General features: G+C 58.1%; 1 protein-coding gene across 1 annotated transcript in view; it reads right to left on the reverse strand.

Moving 5' to 3' along the window:
* Positions 1 to 3745: 3745 nt before the first annotated feature.
* Acsf3 (acyl-CoA synthetase family member 3) overlaps positions 3746 to 15402 on the reverse strand; it is a 28881-nt gene continuing 17224 nt past the window's right edge. Inside the window, exons 7-10 of the mRNA XM_090357118.1 lie at positions 11793 to 11919; positions 6192 to 6326; positions 5809 to 5920; positions 3746 to 3921 (exon numbers count right to left, since the gene is read on the reverse strand). Coding sequence (XP_090213244.1) covers positions 3801 to 3921; positions 5809 to 5920; positions 6192 to 6326; positions 11793 to 11919 — 495 coding nt within the window. The 3' untranslated portion in view covers positions 3746 to 3800. The remainder of the gene's footprint in view (positions 3922 to 5808; positions 5921 to 6191; positions 6327 to 11792; positions 11920 to 15402) is intronic.

Here is a 15402-nt window from a genome sequence, read left to right on the forward strand (position 1 = left end):
CTCTCAGCTCCACATGGCTGCTGGGGAAGAGGGGTGGGGGAGAGGGAGGGAAGGGGCATCTTGTGGCCTGAATATTCCAGGCCCCTTGGCAGCCTCTTCCAGTGCTACAGAGGGCCAGAGAGGTACAGGGCAGGGGCACGGGAGGGGCAGGGAGGATTACACAGGGGTGGGTACACAGCGAGGGGTGGAGCAGGGCAAGAGCACGGGGACAGGGCCATGGGAAGGCGGTGCAGGCCAGGGACTCAGGAGAGGGGAAGGCTTCATAGCCCCCCCGTAAAGGCTGGGGTGCCTGTGGGGCTCCCGGACAAGAGCCAGGCCGTGGCTGGCGTCACCGTCCTTCTATCAACATCCAATGGGCTGGTGACAAATATGGGAGCAGAGCACCCCAGACAGCCATATAAATCACATGGGTGGCTGCTCTGGTAAGTCAGCCACCGTCACAGCATCCACCACGCTGCCGCCTGTCCCCACCTTCTCCCTGTGGACAGAGCCCAGCAAGAGGCCACCCTTCAGGGCAACCCTGGGTCAGCAGATGGCACTGAAGCCGCTTGTGCAGTGCAGGGTTCCAGGCAGGGGGGCAGGGCAAGGCTGTGAGCCAGACGCAGGCCAGCAGACTCAGCTGGGGAGTCCTCGGCTCCAGCTGGCCTGGCTCCAGCCGGCCTGGCTCCAGCCTCTCCCACTGGGCAGCCTGCCCTCGGCTCCGAGCACTAGCTGCCCACACCGGCCAGCCGCGCAAACGTGGCTGTGCCACTTCCCCACCCCATTCTGCTGGGATTCCTCTAGGTTCTTTATCCAAGCTGCCAGGGCAGAAACCGGACCTCCTCTTTCCCTCTTTCTGACACCTGCCTGAGGCGGTCTCCAGGCTGCCATCCACCTCTGGCCTGCCTCAGCTCTGCAGTCCCTTTCTGGCCGCTGCCAACACATCCCCTCCCCTCCTCCCCTTCCTCAGATGGCTCCCCTGCCCGTCCTGGGACTTGGTAGGACAAGATACCAGACCGTTTTCTTCCTTCCTCGGGGCACTGCTGGCTGCTTTTGCCTCTCCACTCTTGCATTGAAAGCACAGCTTCGGATCCCCGGTCCTTTGTGTAAGACCTCCTGGGTTGGTCTGCAGGTCCTGTGACCGTCCCCGCCGCTCTGCTGAGGTTGAGACGGTCCCCCCGGGTATGGACTCTCTCTGGCCTGGGCTCCGCCTTCTTGCACACCGTCCAGAAAACCATGCCCTTAGCTCTGGACAACTCACCCACTACAGATAGAGCCAAGAAAGGGCCAGCCTGCCAAACGTGCCAGTTGGTGGGCCCTGGATTAGACCTTCAGAGACGAGGCCTGGCTCAGGGATGGCGCTGGCAGATGCAGGGTGTGTCCCCTGGAGGGCTGAGTTCCCACAGGAAGGGGCCCGTGGGAGGGAAGGGGCCCGTGGGAGGGAAGGGGTCCTGGACAGGGCAGCCATGGCTAAGGCAGCCCGACTCTGGAGGCCGCTGGCCAGGGCTCAGCTTGCAGCCACCGCCCACCCCCACGCGCCCCGAGACAGTACACTCTTCAGTGGAGTCAGCACGAGCTCTGACCCGTGTGCCCCTACTCTCAGGGCAGCCGGGTCCAGCCTGGTGTCTGGCTGCTCATGGTCTGACTTGACTGAGGCCGAAGACTGCGGACCGAGCAGCATGGGTCTCACCCTCACCCTGGCTCTCCCAGGCCGTGGCCGCGGCGGCGGGCACAGGTGTGCCGAGTGCTCGGAACTTGAGAGCTGCTGCTGCCTCCTGCAGGTGGCTGGGGTTCAGGCAGGTGTGGGGGGCCAGGCTGAGGAAGCCTTCCAGCTGCTGGGAGCTTCCTCAGAGACTGTGCAGCCCCCGGCTCAGGAGGCCTGGCTGTCTGCTCTCTATCAGGCTCCCGCCGTCCCTGGCGAGGTTACAGGTGTGGTGTGAACTCTCATCCCCATCTGTGTGGACCAGATCGCTGGGTTCATATGCACAGGCTCTGTTCCTCTCAGGCTTCTGCCCACCTCTGCCCTCCAGGCTCTGGGCCACTTTCGCTGTTCCCTGCTGGAGCACCTGGCAGCTCCCAGTCTACAAGGCCCCCTACCCCGGGGCATGGCTGTCTGCAGCTGGGCACATGGTGGGTGGCACTTGAGGGCCGCTCCCAGAGGACAATGGGGAGAGGTGACAGTTTTGCACCTGTCCCTGGCCCCAGGGGGTCAGGCTACTGAGCCAGTCTCCATGTTGAGTAAGTGAGCACTGTGGCTGGGGGACGTGGGGCAGTCCCCCCGGCCACGCTGGGCTCCTGAGTGTTCTGGCTGGAGCCAGAGAAGCTTCTTTTCTACAAAATACTCTCCAGGCCTGAGGGACATTCTGTCCAGTAGTGGCAGATCCTCGGCTCACCTGTTCCTGGCCTTACCTCGGTGGCCAGACTGGGGAGGAGGCGCAGGGCTCAAAGGATGCACCTGCTGATGGCCCAGGGAAGCCGGGGAGCAGGTGACAGGCCAGCACTGCCAACCCAATGGGAATTTCCTGGAAGCCACAGGGTGGCTGACGTGTGCAACCCCTGGGCTACCCTTGACGACAGACTTGCCCACGCCCTCCCCCCAGGCCGAGCCTCGCCACGGGAGACAGCACGGGCCCAGGCCACCTGGCAGCGTCCAGCTGCCCCTGCTCAGCAGAGCTCTCAGTCCACAGAGGGCACCGGGGTTATGTTCACGGTCTTTGACACACAGATGCAGGCCTAAACTCAGTGGGCCTAGGCAACAGTGCTGCAGTGTGGCATTCAGCTTTCTCCCAGGAGAAGGCATTTCCTTAGTTACTGAAGAGACCCAGACTCATTGGAGAAGTGCTCCTTTACGAAGGCCCTCCTCCCGGCAGGAGCATGCTGGGTGGCTGGGGTCCCTACCTGGAGGGTAGGATTGAGTGCAGCCTGCAGGCCTCCGTGGCGGGGAGGAGCCTCATCTGTCTGTCCCCACCACAGAGGAGCCCAGCTGTCCTCCTGGGCATGGCTGTCCCCACAGAGGTCACCGTGAGTGGCACACCATCCTGCTAAGGGCAGGAACAACTTTTCCACAGAGCCCGTGAGCAGAGGAGGGGTCCTGACCTCATGCTGGAGGGGGGAATGGACACTGCAGCAGCGCCTGAGGTGTCTGCACTGCAGGCTATGGAAGGAGGAGGGACGGGGGAAACTGAGGTGAGGTCAAAGGTCAAAGAAGAGCAGCTGTGGGGTGATCTGGGCACAGCCTGGGGTGGCAGACACACAGCCACTCTGTTTCCAGGGGACGGGAGCTGCTCCTGTCCGGATGGCTGTGGAGGCCATCCAGCCACTCACGAGGGAGCCCAGAGTCGGGGCTTCCAGGACCTGCTCCCACTCCAGGGCTGGTCACCGCGAGGATGGGGGACATGGTGCTTCCCGGAAGTGCACTCATGCAGCAGGAACTTGAGACTGCAGCACAGACACTGCCTTCTCTTCTCTTTACTCATCTGTTCTCGTGACACCTCTGGGACCAGACCTGGTAAAAGCCAGCAGCCTTGGGTGAGGGCAGTGCCTGGACACGGTGCCTGGAAGGCTGCAAGGGCGGAGGCCAGAGGAGGAGCTGGGGTGGGGGGCACGGGGCTGGGCCCTGGCCTGGGCCAGGGAGGCCTCCGCCTGGTTCTCCAGAACAGATCGCCATCCCGGCGACTCTCATCAGGGAAGTTCTCCACCGTCCCTTGATCTGGGTTTCCATCGAAGGCTCCGCCTGGCACGGCTGGAGTGGGTCCTGCGGGGGGGGGGGGGGGGCGCGCAGGGGGATGCGCTGGCCAGGCCAGGCCCGCCGAGCCCTCCGGTCACTGTGGGGAGTAGAATTGCCTGACCAGCTCCTTCTTGTTGACCTTGCCCATCTGGTTCCTCGGGATGTCCTCCACCAGCAGGAGCTCAGAAGGCACAGCATAGGGGGCCAGCAGGCCTCTGCAGGGCAAGCACAGCCTGAGGTGGGGGACGGCCCAGGGCTGCAGAACAGCTGACGGCAGAACCCAGGGGCCCCTGCCGCCCCGCCCCCGCCCCTTGAATACCCCGGGCAGGACTACTAGATGTTGAGACGAGGCCTTGCATCCCCACAGAGACCCTTCCCCAGACAAGACGCCCAGCCCTGGCCCAGAGGACTGTGCTGAGGGTGGGGCTGAAATGGCCACCTGGCTTTCGCTCAGTGAGTTCAGTGGACTGACTTGGAATCCTGATATAAATATACTTGATTATGAGCTGGCTTTTCTGTCCATTAATGGAACCTGGTCACCAGCACTGGTTCTGGCATCAGGACGCTAAGTCCTCCAGGCTGTGTCTGCTGACCTTTCCCTTCAATGAGCCACACAGTCTCTTAATGGAGCCTTCTGGGTCTGGTGTTTGCTTTATGGTAAAGTTTCAAACTCTGACTCCAACTTAAGAGAACACCAAACTCCTGCCTCTGGCCTTCCAGTTGGTTGTGGCAATTTATTCCTGTCCCTCACACTGCTGGTGGAACAGGGAGCATGAGAGCCCCAGGATGGAGGTGATGTGGCATGTGTGTGTGTGCGTGCGTGTGTGTGTGTGGAGAGGGGGGTCCCAGGCCGTGACAATGTGGGGGGGCGCGATGTGCGGGCCCCCGGGCCTTATGGTGGGCTTTGTGTCTGGCAATCACACTTAGTTCTCTCCTCTTTCCTCGACTCCCTTCCCACCTGAAAACCCAGGCTTTTCACTGTGACTTCTGTCTGGAAATCCCATGAGTCAGTGGTAGTGCTGGTATTTATCCTCTCTGGCAGTTCTGGAAGGATGCGGTGTGGCTAGCCCTGCAGGCCCAGCCCCCCTCACTGTGGGGGCTCCCAGACGCCCCCATGCCCCCCGTACCATCTGCCCATCTGCACTTAGCACAGCCTCAGATGGGAGGCCAGTGGGCGACAGAAGCAAGAACAGAGGGCCTGGTACCATGGGTGCAGGGAAGGCCTGAGGCCTGTCACCTTTGTCCCTAGTTCTACTGCAGCTTGAAGAATGTCTGTGGTTTGAACTCAAGGCCTTCTGCTTGCTAAGGTCTCTTACCAATGAGCCATGCCTCCAGTCTGTTTTTAGTTTTTTCCCCTTTTAAGAAAGCAATTGTTTAATCAAAGCAGCATCTGGCCAATTGTACTCTTTTTGTTCCTCGGCTAAACCACAGAGCACCAACTGTGATTTTGCAAATCCAGGGGAATCTTTAATCGCCCAGCTGTGCTGCCCTGATGAAACAAGGCTTCCTACTGTTTGTGAAACTGTTTGGACGAGCCAAAAATATCTCCACGTTGGGAGAGGAGCAAGTGGGTGGAAGGGAAGAGGGGGAGATGGGAGTGGAGAGAACGTCTTAGCCTCAAGAGAGAGAACCTGGGGGCATTACCACTGGCTCAGGGGCAGCTGGAGACAGCTCTGCCGCAAGCCTCCCAGCGGGGCCCCCTTCGGCCCGTTTGTCCTTACACAGGACCACAGGGACCACGCAGGACCTGGACCCGGGAAACTCGGGGGCCTTCCAAACGGGAGGAAAGCCTGGGAAGATGAAGGCAGGTGGCGGAAGAGCTAGGACAGCGGCCACTGGTGACAGGATGGCAAGAAAGGACCTGCCCGAGGAAGGAGCCTGGGCCACTAAGGAACAGAAAGGGGCCAAGGGATCTGCCAGGCTCCATGGGCTGTGGGGAAGGATGAAGCAGGAAGTGGAAAAGCCAGGGCTCTGCTGCAGGTAGAGTGAGTCTGGCAGGAGCTCAGTCCTGTGGCCAGATCTGGATTATCTGGACCCTCCCCATGGTATCCAGCCCTGCCTGGCCCGAGGCCCAGGACTGTCCACCCCCTCCCCAGCCCTACCTGGCCCATTCCTTGAGGTCTCTGTAGGACAATGAGTGTCCTTCTTGAAGGGACACCACAGCTGTGACTCGCTGGCCCCAGGTCAAATCTGGAACTCCAATCACGGCCACATCTGAGGATAGACGAGAGGTATCTGGGAAGTCTCTGGGGTCCACTACATGCCAGGACACATGCAGGAGGTGAGGGCCGTGGTCCAGCCACAGTCCTCAGTGTCTCCTGGGCACAGGGCAGGTTCCGCAGTATCTCTCATGGGCTCAGCCTTCAGGAAGCTCTGAGCTGTGTGGCAGGCAAGAAACCTGGCCAGGCCTAGAGGCCTCCAGGGTGTGGGGGCAGCAGGTAGCTGGTCCTCTGGGCACTCAGGGCTGGCCGGCCCTGCCCCTTACCAGTGATGCTGGGATGGGCCAGCAGGTGACGCTCGATCTCCAGGGCACTGACTTTATAGCCTCCCGTCTTGATGATATCCACGGATGTCCGGCCTCGAATCCAGTACTTGCCGTCCTTGAACACAGCGGTGTCCCCTGAAAAATGGGCTTCTGAAACACCCTGGGCACATCTGGCCACGAGAGGGCAAACTCTGGGGTCTTGGCATAACTGTGGGAGTCTGGGAGGGCTGTGTGCACACGTGCGTGCGTGTGCACACAGAGGACCCATCACCCCTTCGCGTCCATGCCCCACTCTCACGGGCCCACTCCAATTCCCCGTCTCTTCTCCACACCTCTCCCGCCAGGTCCATCAGGGCCATGGCATGGTAGCTGTTGGCCGGATCCCTGGGGTCTTAAACATCTTGGACTCAAACCAAGTGGGTTGTTTCTGTCAAAGCCGTCGAGGTCACCAGGGTCAGCACGGTGTGACATTCTCAACACATGGTGGCAAGTGCAAGGTGCAACGGACGTGGACTAAGGATGAGCTCTCAAGACCGCACGGCTTCCCCCAGACAAGGGCTGCAGGGAGCCTCTGGCTGGCAGGGCCAGTCACATCCGGGTGCCCTTCCTGCCCCCAAAGGCCCCTACCCAGTACTGGGTAAAACACGGGAACCACCAGGCGCCCGTGGCTTGCGCCTGTAACCCTAGCTGCTCAGGAGGCTGAGAACTGAGGATCGAGGTTCAAAGCCAGCCCGGGCAGGAAAGCCTGAGATTCTTCAATTAGCCACCGAAAGCCAGAGGTGGAGCTGTAGCTCAAGTGGTAGAGCACTAGCCTTGAACAAAACGGCTCAGGGACAGTGGTAGGTGCAGAGTTCAAGCCCCAGGACTGGCAAAACAAGCAATAATACAAGGATCATACGCTGTGCTCCCCACGTGGGACGGCGCCATCTCTCAGGCTGCTTCTCCTGGGGACCTTAATAGGCTCTAGCCCACTAAGCAAAGTGGATTCTTCTGCTGTGGAAGAATGGCTGCAGTTGGCCCAGCAACTCTGCCCTGAAGGGAGCTGGGTGGGCCCCAGCTGGACAGGCGCTGGCTGGAGGGGAGGGCACAGCTGTGAACTATGGGATAGAGGAGTGGGGCTCAGCTGGACTGGAGCTGGCTGGAGGGGAGGGCACAGCCGTGAACTATGGGATAGAGCAGTGGGGCTCAGCTGGACTGGAGCTGGCTGGAGGGGAGGGCACAGCTGTGAACTATGGGATAGAGGGGTGGGGCTCAGCTGGACAGGCGCTGGTTGGAGGGGAGGGCACAGCTGTGAACTATGGGATAGAGGGGTGGGGCTCAGCTGGACAGGCGCTGGCTGGAGGGGAGGGCACAGGTGTGAACTATGGGATAGAGGGGTGGGGCTCAGCTGGACAGGAGCTGGCTGGAGGGGAGGGCACAGCTGTGAACTATGGGATAGAGGGGTGGGGCTCAGCTGGACAGGAGCTGGCTGGAGGGGAGGGCACAGCTGTGAACTATGGGATAGAGGGGTGGGGCTCAGCTGGACAGGCGCTGGCTGGAGGGGAGGGCACAGCTGTGAACTATGGGATAGAGGGGTGGGGCTCAGCTGGACAGGTGCTGGCTGGAGGGGAGGGCACAGCTGTGAACTATGGGATAGAGGGGTGGGGCTCAGCTGGACAGGCGCTGGCTGGAGGGGAGGGCACAGCTGTGAACTATGGGATAGAGGGGTGGGGCTCAGTTGGACAGGCGCTGGCTGGAGGGGAGGGCACAGCTGTGAACTATGGGATAGAGGGGTGGGGCTCAGCTGGACAGGCGCTGGCTGGAGGGGAGGGCACAGCTGTGAACTATGGGATAGAGGAGTGGGGCTCAGCTGGACAGGCGCTGGCTGGAGGGGAGGGCACAGCTGTGAACTATGGGATAGAGGAGTGGGGCTCAGCTGGACAGGCGCTGGCTGGAGGGGAGGGCACAGCTGTGAACTATGGGATAGAGGAGTGGGGCTCAGCTGGACAGGCGCTGGCTGGAGGGGAGGGCACAGGTGTGAACTATGGGATAGAGGGGTGGGGCTCAGCTGGACAGGTGCTGGTGGGGGGAGGGCACTGGGGGGGAGGGCACAGGTGTGAATCATGGGACAGACCTGCCATTCTCAACACAGCCCTGGCTCCAGTGAGCCCCTGGGCTTCTAAACCCCTAACCATAACCCCTGCTAATGTACCCATAGCTGTGCAGCCCCTCCTGCCGGCGCAGGGGGGGTCTGCTTCCTGGAGTAAGGGGTGCGTGACCTTGGGGACTCTGATGCTTCTTTGGTGGCCTCTGCTCACCATGGCCTTGCCCTGGACGCCACCTCCCGCCCCCAGCGCAGCCCTGGTCTGGGTTCTTCACACTGGGCTCCCGTCGGGGGTCACCCCTCCCCCAGCCAGTCACACAATGCCACCTAACTTGTGACCCTCAACTTCTCAGTGGACAGTACGCAAACGTCTTCCCGCTTCCTCCCTCCCTACCCAGATCCAGGGGCAGGGGGCCCCTCCCGGGATCCCCTCCCCTATCCCCCTATCCCCACTGTGAAAGTTGCCTTCTCCACCCCCACCCCAGTCCATGTACCAGGACAGAGCAACAGTCTGGTCCTTTTGGCTGCAATGAGGTTTACACAAAGTCTCAATAGAAAGTCCAGGGTGGGGGGGGAAGGGGAAGAGGCCCAGGGAAGGACTGAGGGGGAGGGGGAGGAGGCCCAGGGAAGGACTGAGGGGGAGGGGGAGGAGGCCCAGGGGAGGACTGAGGGGAGGCTCTGCAGAGAAGCTCATCCAGGGTGTTGAGCTGTCAAGTGCAGAGTTAAAGACAAATCTTTGCTTTGACATGTATTTCAAACAAGTTAAATAACATTTACTTTTTATAACGACGTATTTCTCAACGCGCATTGATTCTGGTTTCAGAGTCTCTTGCCAACATACCTCCACAGGTATGGCATGCATCAGGGCATGCAGATCCTGGGCAGCGATCAATGAAATCTTATTCCATGGACTTACGCACTGCTTTCAAATACAGGGCTACTTCATGTCTGTGTCTTAGGCCATAATTGAAAACAAATCTCTCCAGTGCTGGGATTCTGACTGTCTGGATGTGTGAGTGGGGAGATGACGGCCGCCCACATGGGCGCTGCACCACCGGCCGGGGAGAGCTCCATGCAGACAGGCTCTGGCACAGTGCCAGGAGCCTGCAGGCACCCACAACACACTAGGTTCTGAAGCTCGGGGTCTCCAAGACTGCCCCTGAGCCCCCTGGTTTGCAGGGGAGAGCTGGGAGCTGGGTGGGGAAGCACTGCCACCCCTCAGAAATCTCAGGTTCCTGGGGGGCCACCAATGGCCACCTTGCTGGAAGCTGCCTGGAGGGCTAGCGAACAGGAGAGAGCAGCCAGCTACCACAACACCAGAGCCCAGGGGCCCTCCTGTGGGACGAGGGGGTTAGGAACGCCGTCAGGAGCAGAAGAGAGAAGTAAGACAGCTGGGCGTGGTGGCTCACACCTGTAACCCTACTACTCAGGGGGCTGAGTAGAAAAGACTCATCTCCAATTAACCACTCAACAACCGTCAGTGGCGCTGTGGCTCAAGTAGTAGGGTGTTAGTCCTGAGCAAAAGAGCTCAGAAACAGCATCCAGGCCTACGTTCATACCCTACAACTAAAGAGGAAAAAAAAAAGTAGAACAGAGACATGGCAACAACAGTCAACTTCACCGAATCCTGCCCAGACCGAGACAAGAATCAATGTGTAGCCTTTCCTTTCTCCTTTAAATAAAGGTCCAGTGCTTGAAACTGGGAGAATAGGACAGGAGATGATGTTAAACTGGAGACGGGGGCCGGGAGTGGGGCCTAGTGGCAGAGTGCCTGTCTAGCATGCACGAAGATTCCTTGGTACCAAATGTACAGAAGTGGTGCTGAGGCTCAAGTGGTGGAGCTCTAGCCTTGAGAAAATCCAGGGACAGTGCTCAGGCCCTGAGCCCAAGCCCAGGACTGGCAACATAAACAAACAAAAAACCCTGGAGACTGAAAAGCAGATGACCAGCAGCTGGGAGCCAGACAGCCAGGAAGGTTGCCCCGTGTGGAACAGGAGATGTGACAAGAAGCGAAGGCTTGTGACACTCAGGGCATCTTCCTCAGGAGGAAGGACTGGGGGGCCACTGGCAGGGGGGCTGGCCTGGTCAGCATGTCCAGGCTCCATCTACCATCCTCACGCTCACTCTCCACCACAGGTGCAGGGGGCACAGCAAAGCACAGCACAAATGAACACTCAGGGTGAGGCCCATACCGCCCCGTTCTGAGGCTCTGGTGCTGGAAAAACTATCAGAACTTAAAGGAAATGTCAACCAGACTTCTATCATATTGATGAAAGAATCCAATGGTCTCCCAGTACAACACAGATAACCTTTTAAGGAACGCTGCAGATCTAACCCTAATGAAACCACGGGAAATTTGTCAGGCTCTGGGGGGGGCTGGTGGACAGGGTGACCTCTCCCAGAGCTGGGGCGGGGGAGGAGGGGATGGCCCACTGGGCTCTCCCAGGTACCAGAACAGAGCTTATGTGTCAGCTTATGCCAGAAACTGTGTGGCAGGAGGGACTGGCCAAGGAAGGGTTAAGTTTAATGTATCCTGATTTCTACTTAATATCATGCTCTCCCCGTAGGAGCAGCAGCTGCGAGCTGATTGCACACCCTCATTATGCAGTCTGTAGCACTAATGGCCTGTGACAAAGGCTCGCCGGCTTCCAGGCCTTACCCCCGAGAGCCAATTAAACACACACTCCCTTCCTGTTTGCAGCACATTACAATGAAATTAAACTGAATTTCAAAATCATTCTCTCCTGAAGACATCTCTTTAGGATAATTAATGCGCGGCCCTCGGTGCTGCTGTGGGAACCATGGGGCGGCCCTGCCCAGCCCGTGCTGTGCAGGCTCTGTGAGCCGGCACGGGCAAAGCCCAGGGTCAGGCTCCTGTGCCTCTGAACTTAGAAGTGGAAGACGGCGATCCCAGAGCAAGCTGGGTCTGGTGCAGGTGGCTGAGGGGACCTGCTCAGCATGGAATGTGCAAAAGCAGCTTATTGTGTGGCACAGGCGGGGCAGTAGCCCGGCATTTGTGCCTCCCAGACTGGCATGCAGGGTGTGTGCAGAGGGATCCTTCACAGGCCACGGGGACAGAAGCACATCACCTGCACACTTGGGGACCCGAGCCCGTGACCTGGCGGGCTGGCCCTGTGCCATGTGCCCCAGGCCCCCCACGTGCCAGGCCGCTCAGCCTGGCCCACCAGGAGCTGCCTGGTGGCCGGATACTCCTGGTCAGCACTGCCGGGAGGAGCGTGGGGAGAAGGACAGTGAGGGCCGGCTGGACACACGTACCTAGCCCCTGGTGCCGCAAGGGGAAGCAGAATGGAGCCGCCAGACCATCCTGACCACCCTCTGGGACCCGCTGTCTGCGCCTTTATCCCAAAAGTCCACTGGGCACACAGACCCTGGGGTGGGCTGGGTGGAGCACACAAGCCCCCTCCCCCTCCCCCCTCCCCTCCTGTGCTCCGTCCTGTGGGCATGCCTGGGGACGGAACGGATGACCTCCGGCGCAGCGGCCCGAAGCCCCGTCCTACCTGTTCTAAACCAGCCGTCAGAGGTGAAGGCGTTCTTGGTTTCTTCCGGTTTATCCCAGTATTCTCGAAACACGGAGGGACCCCTGACCAGCAGCTCCCCTTCCTTTTCCTCGAACCCTGGGGTCACCTGCAGAAGGTGAGAGACACGTAGGTCAGAAGGGAGCCCCTCTCAACACCCCAAGACCTCCATTTATCTGCTTCCTTGGTTTGGTTTTTCTTTTTTCAGTACTAAGTTTTAACCCAGGCCCTTACATGTGCTAAGCAGGTACTCCACTGCCTGAGCCAAATCCCTGGAAGACACCCTTTAAGTCATTACTTTAGAACACAGGCCTTCCCTTAAAATCAAAGCCTCAGGCAGACCTCAGAAAATGCTGAGAGGATGTGGCTGCCATGAGACCACTGCAGAAGGCAGAGGACGCTGACCCTCAGAGGCTGTGGAGATGTGCTGGGGTCTTATTTTTCCCACTGTATGGGGGTCTGAACTCAAGGCCTCAGGCTTGCGAGGCAGGTGCTCTACCACTTGAGTTGCGTCTCTACGTCTGGTGTTTTGCGGGTTAATTGGAGATAAGGGTCTCACATAGCTGGGGGGGTGGCTCACACCACCTACTACTAATCCTAGCTACTAAGGAGGCTGAGACGTGAGGATTGAGGGTCAAAGCCAGCCCAGGCATGAAGTCCAATTAACCACCAAAAAATGGGAAGTGGAGCTATGGCCCAGGCCAGAGTTCAAGTCCCATGATTCCCCCCTCCCCGGCCCCACAAGTCTCACGTATTTTCCTGGCTAGACTGGCTCTGAACTGTGATCCTCAGATCTTTGTCTCATGAGAAGCTAGGATTACAGGTGTGAGCCACTGGCACTCAGCTTCAACTTTTCTTCCTCTTGACTGACTGCTCTTGGTAGATCTCCCACTACTATGCTGAATTCAAGGGACAAAAGTAGTCATTCTTGTTTTGCTGTACCTTTTCCTCATTCAATATGGCAGGAAACTATGGGCTTGTCAGATGTGTTTTTAATTCGTGTGTATGTGTGTGTATATGTGTGTGCATGTGTAATGTGTATGTGTGTATGTGTATATATGTGTGCACGTGTATATGTGTGTATGCGTGTATATATGTGTGTATGTATGTGCATATGTGTGTATATGTGTATGTGTGTGGTATGTGTAGTGTATGTGTGTATGTGTGTGGTGTGTGTATGTGTGTGTATGCGTGTGTATATGCATGTATATATGTGTATATATGTAGTGTGTGTATGTGTGTGGTGTGTGTATTGTGTGTGTGTGTTGGTGTGTATATGTGTGGTATGTGTATATGTGTGTATGCGTGTGTGTATATGTGTGTGTGTATATGTGTAGTGTATGTGTGTTGGTGCTGGGCTTGAACTCAGGGCCTGTGTTCCCAAGGCTGATGGTCTACCCACTTAAGCCACAGGATCACCTCTAGGTAAGGTCTTCATTACTGTGTGGTCTATTCCTTCTCTACCTAAGTTGGTATGAGATTGCTTTTATCACAAAAAAGGGGACCAGGGCCGTGGCCTAGTGGTAGAGTGGTCGCCTAGCATGCACAAAGCACTGGGTTCAATTCCCCAGAGCCAGATACACAGAAAAAGCTGGAAGTGGTGTTGTCGCTCAAGTGGCAGCTCTAGCCTTGAGCAAAAACTGTCCAAGGACAGTGCCCAGGCCCCGAGTTCAAGCCCCAGGACTGGCAAAAGAAAAAAAAACAATCAATTAACAGGCTGTTGAAATCTGTCAAATTCTTCTCCTGCATGCACTGAAATGGTTCTAGAAGATGAAGCAAAATGTAAAGTCAGGAAGTAGGTAGATGACTGCCCAAGGCCAGGGAGGGGCGGGGTGGAGAGCTGGGGAGGGAGATGGGGGTGGCCAGGAGGATGCAGTTTAAAATGGGCTGTGATGACAGAGGCACAATTTTGCAAATGCACTAAAAGCCACTGGATCATATACTCAACATGTGAGCTACGTGGAATTATATCTTAATAGAGCTCTTAAAGACCCAGAGCCAGTAATGAACCACATAGTTCAGTTTCTTGGGCAGGAAGCACCCTCATCTGCAGGGACAGCCAGGGCTGAGAGCAGCTACTCAGGACCAAGGCAGAGGGTGAGGACGACAGGAAAGTGCTGGGCGTGGCCGTCTGCACAGCCGTGCTTTCTGTACCCTCCTCTGAAGGGCGTCTGAGGAGAAAGGCCCTGTGCACTGCACAGGCCTAGAGATGCCAAGCTGCCCGCAGTCATTCCCAAAGCCAGGGTGTTGGGGGGGTCCCCACCCGGGGTCACGTCATCTCCGCACTGGCCCTCTTTTGAAAGGGGACGTGACCCTGCCATGGCAGGAGGACATGGGGCCTGCAGTGTCAGGAAGGGACACGAAGCTTGGCCCTCTACCGCAGGCAGACATTGCTGGCAGTGGGGCCAGGCAGTCCACTGCCCAGAGTGACAATTCACATATGGAGAAACACGAGGCACCTTGTATTTAGAAAAAAGAGGGAACAAGAGAAAGGAGGCCGTGTGGCCATGGCCACCAGCATGGGCTCGGCAAGGGTGGCAGGGCGGTGCAGCATCTATCTGTGGATAGACCCCTATTGTCACTGGCTGCTGTTTAGTTCTCATGTAAGCAAGCAATCTAAATGAGTAAAAAATACATAAGTAAAGAGACTATGGACGATGTGCTTGCGGATGACAGGGGGACACAGCTACAGCTATGTACTTGAACCATGCTTGGCGCCATGCACAGACAGGGGATTCACTCCTCGGGTGGTGGAGAGGGGACCCTGGGAGCCTGGCCTGCGCAGACCACAAGGGGGAGTGGCTTCAGAGGGAGTCGTGTCCCCGGCAACAGACCTGTGGGCACGAGGGCGCTGTGACAGATGCACGGCAGCCAGAGCTGGTACACCTGGGCCACAGCTCAGGATGAGGGCAGGGGTCTCGTGGGTAAGACCCTGAGGGTGATGCCTCTATCCACCCCACGCTGCCTCTCGAGAAGACCAAGGAGCGCATCCTCTCACAGGGCACGAGGTTGTAAACACAGCCCTTTCCTGGAGAGGACTACCAGGGTGGGACGCCCATCAGGAGCACATCCTACCCAGAAGCAGAGGGAGCTGTCCAGAGGAACGGTAGTGACAAACACTACAGGCTGTGGTAGGAATACTTCTGACAGGACCACGTGAGGACTGTGAAAAGATCACCAGAAGACTGTGACAGGGCCATGGGATAACTGTGAGAGGACCACCTGAGGACTGTCACAGGACAACGTGAGGACTGTGAGAGGACCACGTGAGGACTGTGAGAGGATCACCTGAGGACTGTGACAGGATCACCTGAGGACTGTGAGAAGATCACCAGAGGACTGTGACAGGGCCACGTGAGGACTGTGAGAGGATCACCTGAGGACTGTGAGAGGATCACCTGAGGACTGTGTGGGGATCACCTGAGGACTGTGTGAGGATCACCTGAGGACTGTGAGAGGATCACCTGAGGACTGTGACAGGATCACCTGTTGACTGTGAGAGGATCACCTGAGGACTGTGAGAGGATCACCTGAGGACTGTGACAGGACCACCTGAGGACTGTGAGAGGATCACCTGAGGACTGTGAGAGGA

Source organism: Megascapheus bottae, chromosome 24, assembly GCF_031878675.1.
Source record: "Megascapheus bottae isolate mThoBot1 chromosome 24, mThoBot2.hap1, whole genome shotgun sequence".
Lineage (NCBI taxonomy): Eukaryota > Metazoa > Chordata > Mammalia > Rodentia > Geomyidae > Megascapheus > Megascapheus bottae.